Source organism: Anguilla anguilla, chromosome 1, assembly GCF_013347855.1.
Source record: "Anguilla anguilla isolate fAngAng1 chromosome 1, fAngAng1.pri, whole genome shotgun sequence".
NCBI lineage: Eukaryota > Metazoa > Chordata > Actinopteri > Anguilliformes > Anguillidae > Anguilla > Anguilla anguilla.
Window position 1 is genome coordinate 45838492 of NC_049201.1, and position 27308 is coordinate 45865799.

The 27308-nt window shown below is 38.5% G+C and overlaps 1 protein-coding gene and 1 long non-coding RNA gene across 2 annotated transcripts; one reads left to right on the forward strand and one right to left on the reverse strand.

The window, feature by feature from the left end:
- Positions 1-560: 560 nt before the first annotated feature.
- LOC118209699 (ectonucleotide pyrophosphatase/phosphodiesterase family member 3) lies at positions 561-23713 on the reverse strand. Its single transcript, XM_035385269.1, has 25 exons — positions 23524-23713; positions 18757-18838; positions 18340-18471; positions 16476-16601; positions 16065-16125; positions 15672-15769; positions 15205-15284; positions 14212-14331; positions 13167-13276; positions 12734-12799; positions 12173-12245; positions 8507-8615; positions 7893-8015; positions 7576-7607; positions 6579-6706; positions 6376-6445; positions 6009-6096; positions 5213-5385; positions 4481-4526; positions 4240-4394; positions 3818-3953; positions 3236-3313; positions 2895-3027; positions 2619-2775; positions 561-1535 (listed from the first exon to the last, which is right to left on the reverse strand). Exons 1-25 carry the CDS (start codon positions 23566-23568, stop codon positions 1362-1364), a joined length of 2595 nt encoding a protein of 864 aa, XP_035241160.1. The 5' UTR covers positions 23569-23713; the 3' UTR covers positions 561-1361.
- On the forward strand, positions 1444-2056 carry LOC118209709. The gene is made up of 2 exons (XR_004761751.1): positions 1444-1549; positions 1930-2056. It is a non-coding gene; the product is annotated as an uncharacterized LOC118209709 (long non-coding RNA).
- Positions 23714-27308: the final 3595 nt, after the last annotated feature.

Here is a 27308-nt window from a genome sequence, read left to right on the forward strand (position 1 = left end):
AATTGAGGTTTACAGAATTAAATATGTTTATAGTTTGTGATATTCTTACAAACTCAAAAGCAAACAAAGGAATTAAATCAAACTCAAGAAAATAGGAGCATTCAAAAATGGCTAAAGAAATTATTCAGACAGTACAATATTTAGTGGTACACAATTTATATTAAAATAAGGGCAGCACGGTGGTGCAGTGGGTAGCACTGTCGCCTCACACAGCAAGAATACCGTGGGTTCGAATCTCGGCTTGGGGCCTTTCTATGTGGAGTTTGCATGTTCTCCCCGTGTCCGTGTGGGTTTCCTCCCAGAGTTGGGTTTCTGTTCTACTGGTCCTCCCACAGTTCTCCCACAGTCCTCCCACAGTCCAAAGACATGCAGGTAGGCTAATTGAAGACTCTAAAATTGCCTATAGGTATGAATGTGTGAGTGAATGGTGTGTGTGCCCTGCGATAGATTGGCGGCTTGTCGAGGGTGTAATCCTGCCTCTTGCCCAATGCATGCTGGGATAGGTTCCAGTACCCCCTGTGATCCTGCAGGTATAGATAATGGATGGATGGATGGATAAATTAAAATAAAGTTTAAATTTACTGTTTACTGTTCTCAATTTTTTTTTCTTTGTATAAATACTCAGTTTTTGCGCTCCATTGAGAGCTTTTGTCAACATATCGGGGGGTCAATGGTCAAAAACTGGATGCTAGGATGCTCACAATACACTAGACATTACCATATGATGCCACAATGATAACTTAATGCAGTCCTGATAATGCATGAGCAAAGACTGAAGCTGATGGAATTCTCTACCTCTGATGTGGTGAGATCACTGGATGTGTATTCCAGGAGGACTAGGCTATAAGTGTTTAACAAACACCTAGAGCATAGACATGATCAAGAAATGCTGTGCAAAGTTGTTTTTACGACTGCATGGCACAAATGGGCAGGTGGATATGGACTAAAAGCTATGACAAGTGTATATTTGAAGGCAATGTCTGATTAGGTAGTCAATGATCTATTAATAAAACAATCAAGCTCATAGTAAGAACCTTGGAGTGTAAACAGTTTATTGAGCTTCTGCAGCTCAGTTAAATGAGGTCTCTCAAGAAGGAAGAATCACCCTCTTGATATTGGCAGTTGAGGTCATGTCAAAAGTACAGAAAAACCTGTTCTTGCAAAATCATATTATAGGATCTGTCCATTTGGCTGTGTGAGTTTGGGTCAATTCAGTTTTCAGTTCAATCTATGAGAAGAAATGTGATCAATCAGCATTTTTCATTTTATGAACTGTATTTCCAAACGATTCCTGAATTGACTTTTGAAATGGATTTGACCATTTCAGCTGGTCATGACCCATGATCCCCTCTTCGCACTACTCAGTTCTTCCTGTGGATGGCAGCAGTGGGCCTGGCCTTGAGCTGGAGGAGCTCTGAGATCGTCCGGTTGCTATCCTGGTAGAAATCCAAGCCTGTGAGCAGCTCCACATCTCTTACTCTGCACTGGTGGAACCACACCAGGTCTTCCACCCACTGCGACTCTGCCTCTTGACTCTGTGTGGGAAAAGGTACAGAAATAAACTAATCAGAAAGAGAGCATATCATCTCAATGGGTGGGGAAATCAGCAGCACAAGATTTTTTTTTTTTTTTTCGCAAACAGATTAGTCTGTTCTGTTCTAGCAGGATGTTCAATGGCAGTGTCAGAAGCTTTCTGTTGGTTAATTCAAGGTATCAAGGGAATTTTTTAGAATTTAGAAATAATAAGTGCTATTTTCACCAAAGTTGATATTAAAGTAAATACAGTACATATATGTTTAATTTGAATTTAGAGTAAATTCCCTCTCTTAATTATCACTAATAACATGAATTCCTAGACAGCTTACAGAAAAATGTAAGTCCAAGTTTTTAATCCTAATTTAACTTTTTCTCCCAATTCGCAGTATTCAGTTGTGACTGCAGACTTATTCCATCACTGCAACTTCCTCCAACAGTTTGGGAGAGCACACTTACCCTCCAAAATACATTAACCAAGTCACTGTTTCTTAAAATTGTATAATAAACCAGCTGAGCTACATAGTTGTTGTGTTGGAGGCCTGTACAACCCACATGCGGTAACTCAAATTTGCGTGGTGAGCTAGGAGGCGCTGATAATTAAAGCTTTAGCCAGTAGCCAGTGAGGTACTGCCCTGTGACTGTGAGAAACTCAACCACAGTGTCAGTGAGATTATTTAGACTCTTCAACATCTCCTTAAATTATTTCCAGTAATACCATCAGAATGTGTTTATTGACCTGCTTAGAGATGGCATAACACAAAAACATGTGTACTATCTATGTTGTGCCTTGCACACTCCTTGCGCTGTCTCTCCTACCACTTGGATGGACTGGTAGCAACCAAAGGGGATGCACTGGGACCAGCCAGTTGTTATTACAATCAGTGGCTCAAGGCCTTACTCACATTTAATATTTTACACTTGGTGATTTTGCCGAAGAATTTCGGAATAAATACTTCACTCAAGGTTATAGCAACAGCGCTGCTCCCACGACTTGAACCTGAATTTCCTGGTTCAAATGTAGTAAAGTTCATTAACCACACTATTGTCCTCATAGTGTATATCAACAAAGTTGGGTGTCTTACATTGCAAACCTCTGAGTTGGTTGGTCTGTGTGGCAGCAGGAAGGAGACTGTCTGCATCTCCTCTTTGCAGCCCCCTACTGGAATGGATGTGTTCTTACAGCTGCTGAGCACCACAAAATAATGTGTAGGGACTGGAATACGTGTACCAGCAACAAACCTTCAAAGGGAAAAAAATGAGAAGAAATTCATCTTTAGCAAAAGGATTTAGCAGATAGCACATGATTATCAAACAGTTACCATTTTGTCTTTTTTATTCATTACAGTGGGTCAGCTTACTGTTCAATCTGATCTGGGCTGTCAAAGTTTCCATCATAGTTGTAATCAAAAACAGGGCCTGACACCACGTTGATACCATTGTACTGCCAGGCATACTTCATCAAGAGCACAGTGTGGAAGTAGTCCCAGATTCCTGGAATACAACACATGAGATTACATTGGAGATAATGTGGAAAAACAAAAATGGGGAAAAGAAATTAACGCTATCGACCCGGCACAAATGCTTTTGAGGACCTGGGTCTCACTAGCTTTGAGTTGGTGATCTGAGTGAGTGTCCATATGGACAAAAGAACAAATGAATGAATGAATGAATGAATGAGAGGCTCTTTTGTGAGGCTTACTCTTGAACTGCGGGTACATGGGAACAACATTGCTGATCAGCAGTCCGTCGTACTGTTCGATGGCAGTTATGTTGAGATCTGAAACGCAAATATAAGTCTGGACCCCAAGCTATACATTACATTACATCATTTATTTGGCAGTGACATACAATAAGTGCATACTGAAGGTCACTGGAACAACTACAAATGACAGGTCTGATAAGGTACAATACTAATTATGTAACAGTTATCCATAACCATGTTCACATTAAGTCCAGTTCACACGGTAAGCATAGGCTAGGTCAGAAAGTTATGGTAAGTCAAACTAGGAGGCATCTTGTTGTACATCCCAATAACACTTGCAAAGCTTTTTTTTTATATCAAATTTTTGAATTTGTCACAGATTTGTTACTAATAAGTCACTAACAAAAACATAATCAAATAAAAGAATTTTGTTCTGAATATTAGTGAAGTTGACATTTATTTTAATATTGTAATTAATCTGCAGGATTTTTAATGCAGTCTAAAGGGTTTAATAATTATATGTTCCAGGGCTTTTGCCATAGAAGAGGCTGATGTGGGCCACAGCATGAATGCACTCACTGGGTGGGTAGAGGAAGGCACGAGTGAGGTTCCCTGCCTGGGCATACTGGTCACAACGGGGGCTGCTGTCGCCCGGGATACGGACATCGGCCCGCAAGCAGGTCGGGATGACCTCGGGCAGGGGGGTCAGGCTGTCCTGCAAGAGGCGGTATGAGGTTTTAGGAACAGAGTAGCAAAGGTGTTCAAGCTTGGACAAACCAATCAATGGAGACATTGCCCTTTAAACGAGGGCAGCCTAAACAATGCCAGATAGAAGGAATTTAAATTTTTTTCCTTGACAAAAGGCCATATCGCTGGCAAAATTACAATGGATTGTAGCTATCAGTTTTACCACCAATGGCCACAAGAGAGCACAACTGTACATATATTCAGTCTTGCAGTACTTTTGTACTGTTGTTGACTGAATAAAAAATCCATCTCACAGGTTTATCCACAGTGTATGAATTCCATGCAGGCATCAGGGAGCTCTTGCTGTAGGCACTGATGAAGCCATGCTGATACAGCAGACAGTAGTTTTCACCAGGGCGTAACATTCTGGGTCGTCCAAACAGCATGTGCTTTTTCTCAGATGTCAACACTGAAAGGAAGCCATATCTAGGTTAGTCTTTTCACTACTTACTTTCTGGATAATAATATAACCCATTCGCTGGATCAGATATTTACCTTCACTGCTTGTCAAATTCAGCCTGTTATTGAGAGTGGATTCAATCTAAAATAATCACAATTCAGCATGAAGAAAATTAGTTTATGCAAAACAATTCTCAGCAGCAAACAAGACAGAGTCAGTGTACAATATAGAGTAATTTAAAAATATATTTCTTTCACTTTGCAGAAATTTTAAAAGGAAACACTCTTTGGCCAGACACCAACACATATGCAAAAAACTAAAATGCTTATAATGTTGACAGTTTTCAAATTCTACCAAAGATTTTGACCCAGGTCTGATACACATTATGCCAGTAACCTACAATGATTTATATTTATACTTTAAAGCCTTTCATAATGGTGCGATAGCATAAGTTATACACATGAGAAGCAGCTCCATGTTACCGAATAATAGTAAGGGACAGCCAAATTATTGCATCATATTCTGGTGCTGGATTGTACATTGAACTGGTGGCTGACTGAGTGCATTCTGGGAGATGTGCATGTTAAAGGGCACTTTCCCAAGTTCAAATAAACCGAGGACGCCGCAACAATGGGACCAGCAAATAGTTAGCATTCAAATTTGGGGTAGAAAACAAAAAATGACATTACTATCATCAGGTTATAGCTACCTACAGCTGTGCAAGTACATGCTTGTCAAATTCCCTTGAAAAGCAATATAAGACCATATATCATATTGACTATCTGTTTTAATTGTGTGTGTGTGTGGGTGGGGGTTGGATGGGTCACCTGGTCAGGGCAGGAGCAACCCAGCTGGTCCACGAGGACAAGGGTTATAAGCGGGCAGTGCCCAGGGGGCGTCTTCTCCACAGGGAAGGAGGGCATGTGCCAGGGCCTCCTTAGGAGGTGGTTCAGGCTGCCATGGCTACCATTGTTTGGGGCTGGAGTGATCTCCAGAACATCTGTGAAGACAAGACTATCCTCATTAGCACCAACCACTGCAATAATGTCAACCCTGAACATTCTTTTCCTATCACAGAGACAACAAATATCACCACCTTTATGTATAATTTAATTCCATAATCGCTTGGATGTTTTTCTGAATGCACATCCTGCTTTTACTCATGCTTAACAGAATATCAGTCTCAATCCCAGGCACTCTTTCAAATGTGTCTGCAAAGGCAAAGTATAGTTTGTGAGATTGTTTGAGTCCTGCAATCAGATTGGATGTAGCAAATTTTAGTCAGTGTTACATTATGTTTTAAGTCAATGACTGAGACCTTTTATTGGTCTTTGGAGTGAGAGTAATAAAATAAAGTTAAGACAGACTTATGTGTGCATTAATGCCAAAGCAGAGGTAAATTAGCCATGTACTGTAAGGACTAATCCAGTCTGGCATCAATGTATGGACACATCACAGTTTATTTTAAACCTGCTTTACATTGCTATAATTAAACTTTACAGTTTTGTAGTCACTAGCAGTAAGACATGATTCCCAGAGCTGCACATTATTGACTGCATTATTATTACGGGTTTTATTACTGTTATTGTTAGAGAGGAGTGAATACTGATTGTTACAACTTACCGCACATGAGATTGTAGAGCTCTATGTTTGAGAATGGATCAACCTGTGTTTTATACAGAAACTTGGGCCCAAAGCTTAAAAACATGGCCTGGGGGAAAAGGATAAAATAAATAAAATTAATTACGTCTTCATTATAAATTCGGTATGTTTTACTGCCAAATGTAATCTACACACCTCGAACCTTGCATATCTATTCAGCCTGATCGATATTGAATCTATTCAGGTTAATTATTTTAGCACTACAGGGCACTGCATTTTTTCACCTAGGACTCATACCTGTGACCTTCTGGCTAGGTTCCATTTTTCTGTATTATTCTCATTAATCTACATCACTGTAGAATAATAACTTTTTTTCTGCTCCACCCACCTGCATACTTTCAATGTCATTGTCGTAACCATGGGTACCACCAGCACAGTATGAAAGTGAGCCTTTGTACCTGTGAACAAAGTTTAGAGACCAAAGCATTTGTTCAACACAAAAATGGCCAAAAACATAGGTGATGAGAAGTGTAAAAGTTACAAAAAATAACATATTTGACCATTTCAAACTACATGGCTACAGTAGTATACCTTGCAAACAGCCATTTTGCATTGACCAAAACGTTGACATCTTCTATACGTCTGTTCGCAGCGTAGTGGAACCTTTTGGGCAGGTGAGGTTTAAGGTAGGGCTTAATTTGCTGATCTGGTTTAGTGCACTAGCAATCAAAAAAGAAAACAGATGACAGACATCAATACTGGCCATGTAAAGCAAATGCTATCAACCATCAAGAAGAGCCAATTGAGATGCATTAGTCCAGGCAACCCTAAAGATTTAGCTGTTTCAAAAATATTTTCAATGTCTTTTTCCCCCTCTTTTCCTTTATTCCTTAGTTTGAATTCCCAGTCTGTAATTTTGGAAAGGCACATGACATGTCTATCCTTGGGAACAATCACTTCTTTTTCACAGTCCAAACAGTGCCAGAAGTCTGTAAAGCCAACAAAACTAGCCTGGGCAATTCGCAGATGTACGATTTATCAGATGTGTCACTACTGGGCAATTAGGCCCTCCTTGGATACCACTGAGGACAATCAATTGCTATCCTGAGGCATTCCCAGCCACAGTCAGCTAACATAGTTTGTTCACATACATCACTGACCAGAGGCTAGCAAAAGCACCACGTTTTTAATGTAGCATTGCTGACTAAATGAAAGTCGAAATAATCCCAGTTTCCATTTATGCTAAATGAGCACTAAACAGCTTTTCATGAACCTAAGATGTGTAACTGTACCTATTCCATTATTAATCTGCATTTATCAAGCACCACACAGTAATGCTTACAATTAAATTCCTTGCAATCCACTTTTATTTTTACTAGAGAAACAGAAGAAAAACCTTTCCTCGTTTTCTCAAAGGGAACAACAGCTGGGCCCATATGTTGTCTTGGGCTCATGATTCAGTCCATCAGGGTCTTGTGCTCTAACCATTATCCAACCAGCAGCTTATTGCACATGAATGACTCACTTAATTCTCAGAAACAATAGCTGCCAACATTATCATTCTGGTTCTGGTGATCGTTCAACTCACGGTCATGTTGGCCACAAGGCTGGCTGAATCCACTGTAAATTAAACAAAAGCAAAAACGAAATGAAACATGAGCAACTGAACTCACACTTAGATATATATATATATAAGTATATGTTAGTACATGAATTGCAATTGTACATGTAATTTTTGAGTAATTAATGAGTAATAAAAATGAGTTATAAAAGTTCAAATTAGAAATTAATATTTGAAATGAGCCCTAGAAATACATGTCTGAACATACCCAGAACACACAAAGGCTGACAAACTAAATGTAAAACTAGTTATGTTCAACACGACTCCTAATACAACTCACTCACACTGAAGATGCGTATCAATCGACCGGATTCTTCCAAATGCCCCCTGATACACATACAGGTCTCTGACGTCACCAATCATGTTCTGGAGATACTCCACCCTGTCGCAGCTGGTGTCCTCCATTCCTGTAGGAACAGACACAGAATTGGATGTAGCAGGGGCTTGAGACTACAGCTTCAGCTGCAACCAGAGGGCACATGTGGAAACAAATTCTAAATTCCACTCTAACAGTAGTAATTTGATTCGCTACTTATTTTCAGCTAACTGCTTTTTTATTTTTAAGTGTCACTTAACAAAATGTATTTTATTAGGTAAAAGACAAGCCAATATTTCCTGAATGACCTGTTCTCTGAAATTCTCTGAAGTTCATTACTAATTGATCAGTTATTTAAATATTTATGACCTACATAAGAAATGATATTAGCCCTTGCACAGTTGACCTGGGCAAGGGCTAATATCCTTTAGTGTATCTTGCTGAAGAAGAAAAACAAATATGATAAATGAGGACAGTAAAATGGAAATTTGGTACAGACCTAGATGGTGTCAATCCACAATAGCAAACAATGCTGACATACTGTACAGTTAACCCAAATGTGAGTCAAAACCCTTGACATACCATGATCAGCAACAATGATAATGTTGATGCACTGGTGAAGGCCCATCTGTTTCAATCCATTCATCAGCTGACCAATGATCCTGTCCACTTCCTGGATGGCCAAGATAACCTAAGACAGATCATATTATTGATGAGAAAAACACTTACTGTTACGATTAGCATATAAAAATACAACATATTCAATACACTTTATACAAATTATTAATTAATTAGCCACACTCAAAAATAGTGTAAGAGTTACTGATTCTGATTGTTTTATAAACATATTTACTTTAACATTCATTTAAATTCATTTTTTAAATTATATTTATGTTCATATGTTTAATAAAACATGCTTGTATTATTTCACCTAATAACAGCTATGAAAAGCATTCAAGAAATCTATTTTCAATTCAGCATCTATTATTACTCAATCCAGTCAATTGTTAAACTGTTATCTTAATACTCTTTGGACAACAGTTAATTTCACGTCAGACTGAAGTCTTACAACAGCAAAGTAGCTGTCATAAATTGTCACTCTGCAAAATATTTTACGATGATTAACACCCGGAAATAGTAATGAACGCATACATCTCATTCAGGCTGGCCCATAAAAATACCATCTCTTCCTGCATACCCCACGAGTGACATTAACATAAAACATTGCACACATGTGACACGTGGCATTAACCTTTATTAATACAAAATCTATCAAAATCTGAGTCGCTTGTTTATGATTAGATCATGAATCCTGCGTTTTCCCCTAGTCTCTGCCATACAGTTCAGCTTACCTGCCTAATGGTTATGAGATTTGCTTTATTACCCCTGTTAGTGCTCTTATCACTAATCGCTGCTAAATGATACCCGATAATGATAAGGTGGCTGTGGGTGGTGGCCCGAGTGTTCTGCATTGTGCTCACCTGGCTGATAATCATCCTTCAGGTGAAACCAAGATATTTAAATTGACTTCCCCTCCTTAGGTGCTTGTGACTTATACTTTCCAGCACCAAAAGATTAGTACTTCTTTTGTCAACATGCAATCACTTTAAAAATGTTGTTTTTGAAAGGCTTGTCTATTTTTGGCTAGACCGCAACAGCAGGGCCAGCCTTACAAACGCGAATCTCTGTGACAGACTGAGTGAGTGACTGAGTGAGTGATGAAGTTACACTATTGGTCAGCCGAGTTATGAAGTCACACCATTGGTCGGCCAGATCACGTGTGTTAGGTCCAGCAATATACTAGGTTTTAACCTGGTCTTGTTTCAAATGTGTTTGTAGCAGAAAATATTAAGTTAATATGAACTAATATGAACTAGTATTAACTAATATGACATTGTTTATAATTATATACAGAGAGTCTACCAGTCCCTTCGCGATTATTGAGTTCACCAGTACTCTCTTTATTCTTAATGATGTTCCAAACAGTTGATTTTGGAATGCCTATGGTTTGACCTGTGTATCTATTTTTTTCATATGTCTCAGCCTCATAATGGTGTCCTTGACTCTGGTCCTTATGCTGACAAATGCCAAAAACATACTGCAAAGGCAATCAAAATCAAAAAGCCTAGAATCAAGACTAGATATTGAAAGCTCTCTTATACTTGCATTAAGGAAGCAACTGAATACACCTGACTAATCAGAAACACATGTGAAGCCATTGGTCCCAAATGTTGCCACCCTGAAATGGGGGGGGGGGGGGGGCTATGTATAAAAAGTGTTGTTATTTCTACATGGTGAAACCAAAATGTATTAAACATATATCCTTTAATAAACGCACTTTCGCCGCATATGAATTGTTTGATTAATAATCAAAGATTGTGGAGTTCAGAGCCAAATCAGGAAAAAATATGGCTTTGTCCCAAACATCATGGAGCTCACTCTATGACTGTGAGTAGTGAAAATTGGGGAATGGGGGAATGAGCATGTGTAAATCATTACAGCGAAAATGGGATTAACTCAGAAGGGCTATAAGGAATACGGACCAGCCTACATGAAGCACTCCTGGAACTGCATTCACAGCCTTATTTTAGTACAGCGTATCTGAATCCAACAGACAGTTTTAATATGCTTTTCCAAAGAAAGCTTCACATGTTCTCAGTGAACTTAAGCACAACAATAAATTTTACAGTCTATTATATGTCATTTTCACAGCTAGGACTTTCACCCTTTATCAAACAAATGAGTACTATTGGTATACAGGTGGACCTCTGGCTTATCTTCAATTATTGTAATGTGTACTTTAGCAGCAGTAAAATTGCAAGGACATACAATAAGACCAAGTCAGTGAAAACAGAGTGCCATGATTTATATACTGAATCTAACAGCAATGCACATTGTGACTGTTTTTGAGAAATTGCAGTAAGCAAGATTCAATTTTCAGGTTTTTTCCATTGCATTTCCCTGTTATCACACAATATCAACAGTTTACTAAAAAAATGGAGTTTCCAAAATGGACATCAAATAAAATGTGCTTTTAAGAAGAATTAATAACATAAAGAACCAGCTCAAATGGTTTCCACAAAGTTACTGGGAACATTTACTCAAGCACATCATCACTCAGAACAGCAAAGAGGTGACTGGAATGGGTATTGCACTTTTATTGTCTATGCAGCCATTTTGGAGAGTGCAGTGTAGTGCAGGGGCATGTTTTGGTTGTTCTGGATGCATTAAGCCAAAGATAGTCAAACCCGGTCTAGGGAACCACTGCGTTTCTGTTACAGCCATTCTCTTGATAAATTAAGGTTGTATCAACTTTCTATGCTCTTCCAAATTCTTTCCCTTAAACTTATTTTAACAGAATGTATGTTTTGGCTTATTCCCATTTGCTTTGACTCTGTGCTCCTCATTGCCAACACTTTTAGCAGTTAAGACCCCACTGACTTCACTTGTCAGTCTTCAGTTTAATAAATAATTATTTTTTACCTTTTTCTAAAGGGACCATTTGGCGTAATACATGTTACAGAAAATGAAACCATCTGGAATGTGAATATATGACATGTATTCTTCATGACATTTCTGACATAATCTGGATTATCCTCCAACAGACATTAAAACTGACAAAATAATCAACAGCTTGTTATAATTCAGGGGTTGCAACAATGGTTAGAATGAATACTAGCACACACCCTTGCATTAAATAATTTACGCTGCAATAACAACATGAATGTTTTGTAAAAATTTTACAAATGACAGGGATCCATTTTTTCCCCCAGAATATCGACAGCTGACACAGAAGCTGTTAACCTTCAGTCTGCAGTGAAATGCAGTCTTTATTTACAAGCTTCGAGATACAAAGATCAGAGTATGATAACGCAGTAGAAGTGCTCCTACTCATATGTCCATTTTTCTTTGCAAAACAGTCACCTGGTACAAGCCTCACATCAGAGTTTACAGAATATATGATGCTCTGTTCTGGCTTTACAGTGCCTGTAAAGTCAACGCATCAAAATCCAATGACTCAGCATCATATATAGCGCAGATAGTATAGATTTAGTCATTGGTTCAAGTTTAGCTTTCTACCAAAGTCTAACTATCTTAGCATAGTTTTTAACATCAAATGTGTGTTTACTCTGACACAGAAAATAGCATTTTTACATTAAGAATTCACTTTTGACCCTTTATAGAAATGATAGATAGAAGCTGAAATTCTAAGATCTGGAAAAGTGTATCTATTGATACTTTGCTTACCCTACCACTGACCGGCCCATCATTATGTCCAGATTTATCTGGCTCCTCCAAGTACAAAGTGAAGAAGTCTGGCCTGTGAAAGCCCACAGAGGAAATGGTGAGGATCATATTGAACCCCCCCATAATGTCTTCACATTACATTGCATCTATTTAGCAGGCACACAATATTCAACACAGTACGTATCGGTCCATTCTGAGAGAAAACCCCAAAGGTAACCATACCAGTAATTAACCTTCAAATTTAAAATACATTGTGTACCACATGTTTACCAAAGTTTACATGCATTGAAAAGACCACTTTTCATAAGTTTAACCTCAGGCAAAGTGTTCACTTTGACCTGCTCATCACACACCAATTAGCAGACCTTAAATATTAGAAATTTAAATGATTGTTGTGCCCAACAAAATGCTCTCCATGGGTTTAACTTTCTCATTGATACAGCCTGGATGCCTTTAAAGTATGACATATGTTTATAAGCTTGAGAAGGTGGGATGCAAAAGACATTTCATCAATTGTCATCATTGACACAATGCTTTAAACAAGTGAGATCATGTCTTTACCTCTCTTTGTCTGGCAATCTGAGCCACCTCAGAACAGTGAATACTCTCTCTTCAAATGGTGTTTTCCTAAAAGAGTTAAAACCAGAAACGCAATACAATCAACAAATAGATATAAAATGAGATACAATCAACAAATAGATATAAAATGATAATAATTGCTGTGCTATTAAGTTTGGTTCTCTATTTTTCCTACAAATCATGGGTTACTTCACAAAGCTTAAAAAAAGATATATTCTTATTACTTAATACTCATTATTCTTTTTACTTTTTTATTTTATTTAACAAATACCTTTGCATTTAACCCAGGGTGATAATTTTATATGAGCATTTATCATTGCTCCAGAAGGTTTTAAAATCTTTTGGGAGTCCACTAAACTCATAACACAACCCTAAGTTCACTGTGCCTCCATCTGCCTAAGAAATGAAAACACACCCGTTGTAATCCATATATATGTCTGGAAAGCTCCCATTGACTTTGACATCAGAACCAGGCCAGAAGAAGGTCCCGGATTTCAGTCCCTGGTACATTGCCGTGAGCCAGATCTGTAACCAGAAATGAGAGGGGCAAAGTGTGTTGTGGCTTCAAGATGTACCACTAGCAAGGTTAACATATTGAGGAAATATATAGCATGTCCAACTTCAACAGCCAACAGACCTTAGTGTATTCTTTATGCAGTATGTTTTCCTTACATTTAGTACTTTTCTCTTTAAGTACAGGTTCAGTTAGATGCATAAATTGCATGCAGCAAGCCCAGGTGAGAAAAAATGTTTGCAGTTCCACTCAAATAAGTAGTAGTTCATTTCCAGTGTTGCTTTGAATAAGGATTTGCTAAAATGTCAGGTAGCATGCTGGTCTGTCTGTGAGAATACATATTAACTTTACTTTTTCAACATGTTGAAACTTTAACTTTGGAATGCTCCCTGTCCTATCCTTCTTTCTAAAAGGCAGCTTTGATGGATGTGATGACACTGTACATTTGTATTTTACATTTTGGACATTAGACAGACACAGATACCTAGAGCAGATTATAAGTAAATATAACAAGACTAGACAAATGTGAGTCAATTCCAAAGACATGTTTTTCAAATATAATCCTAACAAATTAAATCAAGCGGACTTATTTTAGAATCCTGCGATCCTGGTAAAATTAGAAAGCCTCCTGGACATCCCTGAGAATTTTCCACAAAAATGTTATTACTCTAATTAAATTTTATTCTGTATATTGATAAAAATAGACACTTGTTTTAAAACAGTCAGTGCCTTGTGGTACTTTTACTGGTGTCTGCAGTTAAATTTTTTAATAATGATCTTACCCAGTCAAGCTAGTAGTTATACCAGGAGTAAAGCTATTGGTTATGAACAATGGCACTTCCTAGTGAGTTGTGTTCAAACTTGAGGGCCTTACAAGAACAACAGTTTTGCATTGTTCGAAACTGGGCAGGCCATTGGACTTTTGAGAGATGATGTCAGGACTTACAGGCTGACCCTGGTACCAGCGGGGGTTGGACTTCTCACTGTTTGACAGACTGAATGATGCATTGAATACAGGGTCATACATGCTGTTGTCCACGAGCCCATGAGATTCGGAAAACAGTCCCTGAGGGGGTGAGGAACAAAACTTAAAAAAAACACCACAAACTGTTTGAAGAAGACATCAGAATAAACACACATTTCAGAGGCATCCTAAATGAAGCTTGCTGACATCAATAAACTCTATGGACATCACAATGCAGGTCTTTTTATTGGCCCCATTGTGAACGTTGATTTTCTTTTCCACATCACATCTCACTTGAAAGACTGTAATGTAAATGTGACCGCAGACATAATTATTATTGCTCCCCTTGGAGTATCCAGCTAAGACCATGCTCTTTAAATGCAATGGCATACCTCACAACCTGGTACTGAATCCTGACTGTGCCAGTGATGACTGTGGCTAGCAGTGATGTAGCCTGGCATGTAACTGGCAATCGTGTGGGCAATTATGTTCTATGGGTGGATTAGCAGAGCATTTCCCACCTCAGTGAGAAAGACTGACACCTCTTGTCATTAGAGGGCAGCTGCCTGCTTGAGCCTACTGTACATGAACTGCTTCTTCAATGCCACGACTGCGCAGCTCAGGCGCTGGACTGTAGAATGAGAAGAAGCTGCCGCTGGCTACATGTATTTGTGAGGACATACATGCTACTTTTCTCAAACTGCCTACTAGCATGGCTGGTCACTCCAAATTGGGATAAAAATGAAAAATTGGGGACAAAAAGATGTTTCAATTAGTTAATAATGCATTCCAATCCTTTCAGAAAAAAGGGACAAGCTTGTAAACAGAGAGCCGAAAAATAAAGAAATATCAGCATGGAAATGGAGAGAGTGATGCAAAGTCCCTCAGTGAAACAGGGTTGATAATTCTATTGTGTGAATGTGTGAATGATGGTAGCGATGGTCACAGAGTGAAGGTCTTTTGCTGTTGACTCACCGTGGCAATGGTGTAATGGTTGGGGAAGGTGAGGCTGGGGAACACAGCTTGCATATAAGGAGCATGAGTGCCACAGTTTTCTGAAAGATGACAAAGCACAGTTAGTGTATTTCGGGGAAAGCAGTCTTTTTGGGAACGTAGTCAATGACAGTGAGTCGCTTTCTAAATGTCACCTTTCAGCCTGTGACTGACAAATGCAACGTACAAATTCAGTCCTCATCAAGGGCAAAGGGAAGATGCTTATCTTATCTAGCTACAGTTTTCCAGATCCACAATATGAGTCCTATTTAAAGTGCCATTTTTGGCTTAAGGTTCAAAAAGACAATCAATTTTCATAGAGCGTACACCACTGTACGTAAGTTCAATTTATGATGTACTATTATGCAACCGATAAGAATAATGACTGCATGAAAGCGATAGTTTAGTTTAGTTATAGTCCTTGCGGTTTACTATCATGCTTTACTTACTTAGTTTGTCAAGTACGGGGATGAGCTGACTCCAGGTTGAGAGATACTCTGCACGAAACCCATCCAATGATATGAGGAGCAGTGGTTGCCTTGAAAAACTGAAAATCAGACAGCAATGAAAACACAATCAACAGTCTGCAAGTAAACTTAATAAACTTCTAACAGGCATAAGTTCACTGTATACACGAATTGGGTGCCTGATCAAGCGGAGGAGTAACTAGTCTTGGGCAAATTTGAGGCTTCCCTGGTAATCAAAAAACCCCAGGCAGCATTATGGCCATCACCCTGCACCACCTTCTGGCTACCACAGGCACAGTCTGAATTTGATCAGGGGATCCGTAGGCTGCATCATTGCACACACATGTGCATGAACTCTATGCATTATAAACTTACCCTGCTGGGCATTTAGGAGCTGCTATTTCATCACAGGTGTCATCTACCCACTGAGTTTCACCTGTCAAAAGACACAGCAGATATTCCAAAATCTACATAACGTATTCCTGTATTTGTACTGCTGTATTCTTTTTACAAGGCTGGCAACTCCCATCACTATCACGGCTTTAATAGATGAAGGAAAAGTGAAATATTTGTAATTATTTGACCATTTAGACACCAGGAAAGTTCTTTCAGATCTCTTTTTTTTTTTTAAAACATCTTTTTTTGGCCTAGTAACATGATTTGTTGAGAATCCGCTGCAGAAACGGTTTCCAGTTTTATTGGCATTTAGAGTAGATGATGTAAAAGTATTTTAAATACATATAAATAAATATATAAATGGGATGCTGTTCCAAATGAGTGTCTTACCTTGGCAAACACTTTTGAAGTTGGTGCAGCAGTCCCCAGAACCCAAGCAGTCGTCCGAGCAGTGACACTTACTGTTTGACAACCTCTTCTCTCCACATCGCAGTTTAGTGCACTCCCACTGCTCAGCTGGGGGGTGGAGCACATTTTCCATGACTTTCAAGCAAATATGAGTCTGTAAATCTAATATAAATCTAAATTAATACTGCTCCATAAATGAGGGCCTCTTTTAACTACAAATATGCTCAGAGCTGGAGGTTAAGGAAGCTAGTTAGATATTTCCAAAGTAAGCAAATAAAACAGATACTACATATACTCAGTGCCCACTTTCTTATGTACACCTGATAGTCAATGCAAATAGCCTGCTTCTCCAAACAGTGAGTCATGTGGCTGCAGCTCAATATATAAAGCTTGCAGACATGGTGAAGAGGTTTAGTTGTTCTTTGACGAAACATTAGTATTGGCAAGATGTGTGATCTAAGTGACTATGACCATTGTTGGCGCCAGACATGGTGGTCAAAAAAAGATGCCTTCCTGAAATTTTCATAGCCTACAGTCTTTATAGTTTACAGAGAATGGTGTGATAAACAAAAAACATCCAGTGAAAAGCAGTTTTGTTGGGTGAAAACACCTTGTACATGAGAAAAGTCAGAGAAGAATGGGTAGACTTGTTCAAGCTTACAGAAGCACCACAAATGCACAAATAACAGCAGTTTACAACAGAGATGCACAGAAGGGCATCTCTGAATGCATAACACATAAAACCTTATAATGAATGCTCCACAGGAGCAGAAGACCACACCAGGTTCTACTCATATCATCTAGGAACAGGAAGATGAGCCTACTGTGGGAATGTTATCATCAAAACTGGGCAATTAAAGATTGGAAAAACATTGCCTGGTCTGGTGAATCTCAATTTCTGGTGCAACACACAGATGGGAAGTCAGAATGTGCCTTAAACAGCATGACTCCATGGATCCATCCTGCCTTGTATTAAATAGTGCAGGCTGGTGGTGGTGGTGGTGTAATGGTGTGGGGAGTATTTTCTTGGTGCATATTAGACCCCTTAATTCCAACTGAGCATCATTTAAATGCCACAGCATACCAAAGCACTGTTGTTGACCACGTGAATCCCTATATGGCTACAGTCTACCCTTTTTCAAATGGATACTTCCAGCAGAATAATGGACTATGTTACAAACCACGCATCATCTCAAGAAGGTTCCATGAGCATGACAATGACTTCAGTTTACTCCAATGGCCTGTCCCCAGATAACAATCCAATAGAACACCTTTGGAATGAGGTGGAATGGGAGATCCACAGGTTGAAGTTGTGGCCAAAAAAATCAGCAGGAACTGTGTGATGCTATTGAGTCAACATGGAGCAACATACCTAAGGAATGTTTTCAGCACCTTTTTGAATCCATGCCGTGAATTATTTCAGGCTGTTCTGGAGGCAAAAGGGGTCCTGCCTGGTACTAGACACGTGTACCAAATAAAGCGGACACTGAGTCGAAAAAGTTGGGATGATGCCCTTGTCAAATTCTGATAAAACTGTACAATCCTTTGCACTCCAGGCCTACAAAATCCCTTTTATTCCCTACCCACTTTGTTTCCCTTGGTTGTCATAAATGAGAACTGATTTTCCAGTTGACCTACCTGGTCAACTAAATATTCTTATTTAGATTAACCACATGTGGATTGTTTGATTGCAAATTTAAAATTTTGGTATAGAGAAAGAAAACTCTATCACAAACATTATGGAGCTAGCTGTATATTGCAAAGTTACATATAGTGCTTCGGCACTCCCAAGGCACGTGAATTGAAACTAAATGAATGTAAAAAGAAATAGATGTTAAATTCTCACTTGGCTGGAGGCAGGTGTCCTGGAAGTCATAGCAGCAGCTGTTGCTATGGACACACAGTACGTCACAGCGGCACCCAGTGTACTCGTTGTCGTATGGCTCGTAACAGCGCTGCCTACAGGAAATGGGGAGGTCTAACAGTTCAGATAGAAAGGGAAAGTGAGGGCAAAAGAAGAGGGAGGGATAGAAGGAAAGAAAGAACCGATATTTTGGGGAGGCCAAATACAAAACAATGCGAAAGAAGTGGGAGAGAGAGATAATAAAAGAGAAAAGAATCGGCAGAGGCAGGAAAGAAATGGAGAGAGAGAATGAGAGAGAAAGAGAGTGAACATAAGTGAGATCTGGCTATACACAAGAGAAGACAGTGTATTTTTATTTATGATCATATTTATTTATGATCTGGTTTGCCGTGAGATTACCTTTTTTATCACAGTTATCCAGTCCGAGGCCCAGTCCCAGTCCAAGGATAATGGTCACAATGCAGACTGCAAGCAGCCCAATCTACAGACAAATATGACAACATACAGTCACACATGACTGAACCTCAACCCTTTTGTGTACACGCTTGTCGGTAAGGCATGACTGCTTGCTGGTTCTAATTTGAAATATAAGTATTAAATAATCCTCATTAAACCTCTCCTATCCCAAAAGCTCTCCCTCAATTATTGTATGGATGCTCATGTTACTAGAGTTGAGTCCAAAAGTTTACATACACCTAGGCTAAAGATATTCAAACTCAGTTTTTCACAACTACGCACATCTTATGATACCATACATTTCTTTTGGCAAGTCAATTAGGGCATCTACTTTGTTCACATCAGACGTCATTTTAAAACAATCTATTAGAGACAGATTTATTTAAGCTTTAATTCACTATATCAGAATTCCAGTGGGTCAAAAGTTTACATACACCATGTTGACTGTCTCTTCAACAGTCTGGAATATTCCATGAATTGATGTAATTACTTTTTAGACGCTTCTGATTGGCCAATTATCATAATTAGGAGTTAATTGGCACCTGTGGCTGTATTCAAGGGCCTTCAGAATTTTGAGCTTTAGAGCCACTGCCTTTTTCCCTTGATACAATGGGAAAATCCAAATAACTCAGCCCAGACCTCAGAAAAAAAATTGTGGCCATCCACAAGTCCGGTTCCTTCTTAGGAGCAATTTTCAAACAACTGAAAGTACCACAAGCATCTTTACAAACAATTGTATGCAAATATAAAACTCTTGGGACCACACAGACCCTGCATCGTTCAGGAAGGAGGCACAAAATAACTCCCAGGGCTGAACAAACTTTGGTCCGAAAGGTTCAACTGAACCCCAAGATAACAACAAATGAAACTGGTAAAGGAGTTGGAGGCATCAGCTACCAAAGTATCTACATCCACCATTAAGAGAATCCTACATTGCCATGGCCTGAAAGGCTGCTGTGCAAGAAAGAAGCCCCTACTCCAAGACCTGCATAAAAAAGCCAGAATGAAGTTTGCAGGTGATCACCAGGATGAAGAGCCTTTTGGAGGAGTGTTCTCTGGTCAGATGAAACTAAATTTAAACTGTTTGGCCATAATTATCAGCACTATGTATTGAGAAAAAAGGGTGAGGCTTTTAATCCAAAGAACACCATCATAACTGTGAAGCATGGGGATGGCAGCATCATGTTGTGGGGGGTGTTTTGCTGGAAAATGGACTGGTACACTTCAGAAAATGGATGGCATCATGCGGAAGGAGGAATATCTACAAATACTGAAGCAACACCTCAAGACATCAGCTAGAAAGTTAAAACTTGTTCACAACTCGGTCTTCCAGCAGGACAATGATCCTAAGCATACCTCCAAAGTTGTAACACAAAGACAACAAAATGAAAGTATTGGAGTGGCCATCACAAAGCCCTGACCTGAATCCTAGAGAAAATTTGTAAAAAGAGTGAAGAAAAATGAAAGAAAATTAACTGAAAAGGCGTGTCCGAGCAAGGAGGCCCACAAACCTGACTGAGTTACGCCAGCTCTGTCAGGAGGAATGGGCAAGAATTCTGGCAAAGTATTGTGAGAAGCTTGTGGAAGGCTACCCCAAGCATTTGATTCAAGTTAAGCAATTAAAAGGCAATGCCACCAAATACTAACAAAGTGTATGTAAACTTTTGACCCACTAAAAATCTGATATAGTACATAAATGCTGAAATAAATCTGACTTAACAGTCCTAATTGACTTAACACAGGAAATGTATGGTAACATGATATGTGTAGAGTTGTGAAAAATTGAGTTTGAATGTCTTTAGCCTAGGTGTATGTAAATTTTTGGCCTCAACTTTATATGCAAGTACAGATAATTATAAATCACAGATAGCAAATTCCATTAATAACGGCTAAGAACTTAATCTTATTTAGTTAAAAAGTAACTTATGCTTGTCACTATAGAGTCTGTTGCAAAGTCATCGCAATTAAAGAAGGTGTGACAGGGAAACAATAAAACTCCTGTAATGTACTACCCCGAAGTCAGCAATGCACTCACTCCTTATCACACTGAGAAATTCTGAGCTGAAGAAAAAAGATAAACACTTGACAATAACAAGGATCCTGGATTAAAATGTGTTTGTTGCTTTGATTTTCAAATAAACCAAGTGTTTGGCAAGTTAACATTTTGGGAGAAAAAACTATCGGCTACCACACGTCAATATTAAGTCACAGAGTTCATTAATCGATCTGCAGAATGATAAAATGTAAACATAGAACAAAAAATTCCATCCAGATGAGATCGAATATAATTACGTTGCAGTATGGTGTGATGACGATGCAACTAATATACAAAAAATAAATAAATACAGCAGTCTTTACGTTTGCACCAGGCTTATACTACACTTGGTCTTGACTCCATTGCGTGCCACTCTTTGTTTGAGCTGAAATACTAACAAAGGCCCATACAAGTGCTTCAGTTCCTTAAATGATATAGCACATTTTGTAGGATAAGCTAAGTAACATACGTCAATGAGGTCTTGTTATTTGCGCAACAAGCTCCTTCGATCAATTTGCTAGAATTTATTTGAAACACCGCAATGCATTTACATTGCCATCTAGGCGTAATAAAAATAAAACATGGCTGTTATTATATTTGTGACTTAGTCTCCAAATAGCATTATAATTATAACCTACAATAAAAGTTCATACACTAACACAGGACACCCAGATATGGGCTAATAATAGGCAGTGTAGGCTAAGTAAAACTTGCAGTCCCAGTTTAAGACAATACAAATTATTAACAAAGCATACATAGTCTTATTTACAGTATGAAACACACCGGGTAAAACTAAGACAGGTCAATTACAATGCAGTGTTATTCAGGCACCAACTTCACACCCCTTTCCCAGAACAAAATGTACCAATGAAGTGGCAGGTAACCTAATGGTCATCGTTACCTCTGAATGAATATGTGCTCCCCTCTAATAGACTTCGAAAGTCTTTGGCACTCCCTTTTGTACTTCCACATCTCTGACAGATCTATTCCAAATTCATTCATGTATACTGAGTCTGATTACATTAACCAAGTAGTAATTGTCACCTCTGTGTGTGTGTGTGTTTTTCTGCCTGCCATTTTGTGCTGATAGCCCACCAACCACCCTCCTTCGATCATTTCACATCTCCAGAAAGTCTCATCTAGTTCAAGTCAACATCCAAACATGCAGAGGCAGATTAAATCAACCAAAATTCTGTACATAAATCCCCCTTAAACCTTGATTTATGTGAAAACAAGAGAGAAAGCTTTAATTCAGGAACAACATATTCTTATTGAATAAGCAGCTGACCCACAAGTTCACAACATAATGGACTAAGGAAAAATGTTTGACATCACTGGACACAAGGAGAAACCAAAATGGAACCGTACCAACAGAAGGGAGTCCCAGTAGCACTAGATCACTCCGCTATGACTCCACACGCAGACGGCTGTGTTCTGGGTTCCATTAAAGCCTTCTTTTCCCTGTACTCAGCATCCTTTTTGTGTTGTTTTATTAAGACCTCAAGGTAGCAAGTCAGAGACAACACACCAATAACTGCCTCTGTGGCAGCGTAAAAATTAGATGCCAGTATGTGTCTCGGTAGTTCCCATTTATTCCTGAAAGCCTATTAAGATAGTTGTGAATTTGCTGAATCAAACCCCTCTCACCTGAATTTATCTTAATAATCTTGGATTTTAGTCAGTTCAGTTTTAGGAGTTCTTCATCTTCTAACCTCAACATGTCAGAAATCTCATGTAAAGGAACAGCTTGTAGAAATTCTGCATATGGATCTTCTAAACGTAGTTGTTTTGTTTTTTATATAGTATAATTTCCTGCCCCCAATGTCCATTGGATAGTTGACTTGAACACATAATGAATTACTTCATAGTTTGCAAAAAAAGATCTTTTGACGTTAAATTATAGTTATTTGTATTCATGCAGTAAGCAGTGTTTACAGTGAGTCTAAAATCTTTGTAATCTGGTTTGACTATTTTTGTTGACATGAAACAGTCTAAACCAATTTAGCCAATTGGCAGTGTTCCGTGCCATATGACAAAATAAACTGAAAAATTTGTGGGCGGCAACCATTTCCATACTGGATATCTTGATTGACATCTACAGTAGTAGTATCTCCGAAAAGATACTCAAATATTTTGATTGGGGCGGGGCCAGAGAGGAATGAATCTTTCGAACATTACAGGGCAGCATCGAGATGTTTTTATCAATTTTTTCAGATAAAAAGATCAGAAATGTTGAAATAACGGCACAAATTAAATTGTTTCATTATAAAGTAGGCATACAAACACGTTTACAGCTTTTAAAAAAAAGTGATCTAGGGTGTAATTACCCATTAACAAAATCCTGTACCATTGTCAGTATGTGACTTGCAGCGGCCAAGCAGAATTGTCTGTTTGATCATTTGAAAAGGACACAAGAAAAGAGAAAGAATGTAGTGAATGTGACACCTACTTGTAGGCTGTAGTGTATTGGCCTTCCTGTAGTGATTGAATTAGCATGTCTGGTCTGTTCCTAGTCTCTCACACCCGGTTGCTGTTTTACCATTAATCAATGTTTACCAACTGTATAGTAATTGTGATAAGATCAAGAGAATGTGTGGTCAGCAGGCATAATGACAACAGAGACAGATATTTCTTACAACAGAAAATATGTTAGGCGCGCAAAGAAACACACTTACGATAATCAATTTCTTCCTTGGTGAGATATTTTTTCCAATCCCCATATTCTTGTTTGTTGAATGCCGCTGTCAGCTTCTTGGCAAAATGTCAAAAACAGGAAGCTGGAAGTTCAATGAACTAAACAGTCAAATTTTAACAGCTGAAAAAGTTACCTGCGACATGCAACAATTCCAAGAACAAGTAACTCAAGCCTCGGTGTTTGAAAAATGTTCAGGGTTATGCCTCTATAAATACCACAATAGGTTGCCATCTATGGACCTATTGGAAAGGTGCATATCACTGCAGAAATGTATTGTTAAAGGTAAATATTAACAGGAAAGATGGCAGTACACCTTAATAAACTGATTTGACTCTTTGGACGACTGTTGGAATCATATCGGTTTTTACATTTATCAGTAGGTCCTAAATATGAGGAGTCAAGAGAATCAGAAAAAGTCATAAATGCTTTAATCAAGATGATCGAGCAAAAATAACAAGACACTCAATAGACAGATGTGCAAATGTAGTTTATCTTATGAGAAGACTCTAAAACCTTAAAGAGAGTTGTAAAACTTTTAAATCTTCAGGCACCACTCACTGACTTGCTGTATGACTGACAGGTGCACCTACATAATGTAATACCATGTGTTCTGAGAAGTCTTGCTTTTTATTCATTAAGTAAAAGCAAAAATGATAATCAGGATGCACAGTACACTGTAAGTGACAGTAGCAAAGTGTTTTGATACTCCACAGGACCATCAATGATGCTTCGCATACAATACCAAAATATGTCTCCTATCAATTCATCAGACATCACTTCCATGCCTATATGCAGACCAAATGGCTTTCTGTAATTTATATGTCCTGCAGATGTGAACATACTTTAATACGCTACTTTCCATTGCCTACAAACCAGTTCAACATAATAGACCTTAAAAAAATGTTTTAATGTTTATTTTCTGAATCTCGAGAGTTTTAAAAGTCAGTGCCCTTGTTAAAACGTCCAGCACTCTGAATACTGAACACAAGTGCTATTGTGTACTAGAACCACTCACTTAACCTATATATAAAATATATTTTACATGATTTAATTTCATAATTAATAATTACCATTGAAAATTACAATTATCAATTCAATTTCCTAATTCATTGATAGGTCAGTCTACAGGAACATGGCAGAATCAACCAACTAAACAAAGTACATCAGGTCTTAAGATTAAATAATTTAATTAAATAAGAAATAGTCCATTAGAATAATGAATTCAAATCATACAATCTTTACTGAGTTCAGGCTCACTACTTCTAAATTACAAAGCAGAAGACATTAAACAAGGGGTTAATTTTAAATTACTAAAAAAGACAGAGAGACTGATAAGCCAGGCATTGCCAGAGTATTACCCTCTTCCACTTTCAGCGCCACAGGAACAAAGACAATGCGCTGAAAACACAACCCAGGAACCACCACCAAAATAAAAATAGGAAAACTCTTCTGCTCCAAAACCAAATACAACACAACACAACTTTGTCCTGCAGCCATCGTAAATACCTTAAATACCCAGCATGACTTGAAGATGCTTGCCCTGATTGGGTGATGCCAAGATAAGGTATGGAAGAGGGGGGGCTAAGCACCATGATATTATTATCAAAAGATTCATGAATTAAAAAGTATTTTTTTTGCCATATTTCTCCCATTTTCTCCCAAATTTAGTTGTTATACCAATTCCCCGTATGTATCACAGTTCTGGTCGATGCGCTATCTCTGTTGGTCTGGGGAGGGTGTAGACTACCACATGCCTCCTCTAATACATGTGGAGTCGCCAGCCGCTTCTTTTCACATGACAGCGAGAAAATTATATTGTCTCTCTCTCAAAGGCTAAAAATGTTTTTAGCCTTTGAGAGATAGACAATATAATTTTCATGGTCCACGCAACATCAAATTGTATTAAGTAGCCCGCTCCGGTTGACCTGACCATAAACGTGTGCTGTCTGTTTCTGTTTCACTCCCGTCCACAAACATCACAGGGATGGACCCTTGCACAATTAAAGCCATGCTGAGGGCTTTATTTACGCACGCAAATCTCCATTCCTGGAGAGTTTAATGGCCTCTTAAGAAACAGCATAACACAAAAGGCCCAGTGTGACCAAAGAATAGCATACGAATCTGTTTCCTTTTTGATTTTGTTTGAATGTCAATGTGTGACATCCATTGAAAGCCTTAATGTTTCGGTAAATAATGGTTGTTGAGGCCGGCCAGTATAGAATTTACATTTTCGGAGGCATCTCCTGTTTCAAGCGGAGGTCAGCGAGGCAGGACTGGCTTTGTCACATGGATATATCATATTTTGGTGGAGATCACACTATTGGGTGGACTTGCATCACTTCTGTTTTTAAAAGCAGGAGTAAACTCCCATTTTGTAGAGGTATTCAGTAACTGATCTGAATGTTCCAAATTTGTAATATTTCACCCAAATGGAGTCAGAGGTACAACAGGGCCTCATCCATCATAAACAAATGTGAACATTTCAAGTCCTTTAAGTTTTGGGGAGAAATTCCAATCGAAAATTTCACTGTATTGATTTGCACAGAAAGTCTGTAGTGGGACTATTTGAAAATTCTACAGCAAAATACCACACAAATAGGCTAGGATGTAGATCAGAACCCCTTCTGTCATGAACGAGTGTCAAAGGTTCAAGACCTTTTAAATTAGGGGAGAAATTCCAATCCAAATTTTCATTTTTTTCAATTGGCCTGCATTAGATTACATAGAACGTTTGAAGTGGGATTATAAAAAAAATGGAATTTCAGTAAAATTTCACATAAATAGGCTAGAACGTAGATCATGACCAGCTGTCATGACCAAGTATCAAAAGTTTGAGACTCTTTAATTTTGGGGTGAAATTGCAAGGTTACTTTCTTCACTTGGCCTGTATTGGATTACAGTTTGCAGTGGAATTATTTTACTTGAAAAGGCTTCAGTAATATTTCACCCAAATAAGGTCAGTGCTACTTCGGGAACTCTTCTGTCATAAGTGTCAAAAGTTTGAGGACTTAATTTCAATTTTGAGGAGAAATTTCCATCCAATACATCCATTTTTCAATAGGCTTGTATTATTGTATTTGTTTACTGTATGTAGACAGTTTGGAGTGTTATTTGCAGACAGTGCAGTGATATTTCATCCACACCATTTCAGATGTGCGATTAGTTCCTGCTCACTCATACACACGTGATGCAATATTGAGACAATTTGATTTTGAGGAGAAAGAAAATACATGTGGCACTTGGGTATCTGATCTTTCCACATTACAGCCTTGAAAAGACATGTGAACGCAACCTAAATGTAAAAAAAAATCACATTACCACCATTGTTCAATTTCTCACTTGAGCAGTAGCTCACTTTTCTAAGCACATAATAGCCACATAATAACATGTTAGGAAGACCATGAAACCATCCAATTGTATAACAACCAATTTAAGGTGGACCGGAAATTTTGAACCGGGGGCAGTGAATCGAGAGCCAACTTCAGCGTCGTACATTTACCTCACATTCATTGTTTCATTTCAAAACCAAGGAAGACCATGAAACCAAAAATTGTGTCAACATCACAATACTTACAGACTGCGCTATATATATGACAAAAAGTACAGTGAAACTCGTCCATGGGGCCCTCTATATGCACCCCACCCTCTCCGCTACTGGTTGACATCCAAAACTGCTGAATCAGCACTGAAAATGGGGGAAATGCAGAAATGGCAAAAAATGGGGAAAGTCACAGAACTGCCAAGAAAGACAAAAGTCACAGAAAC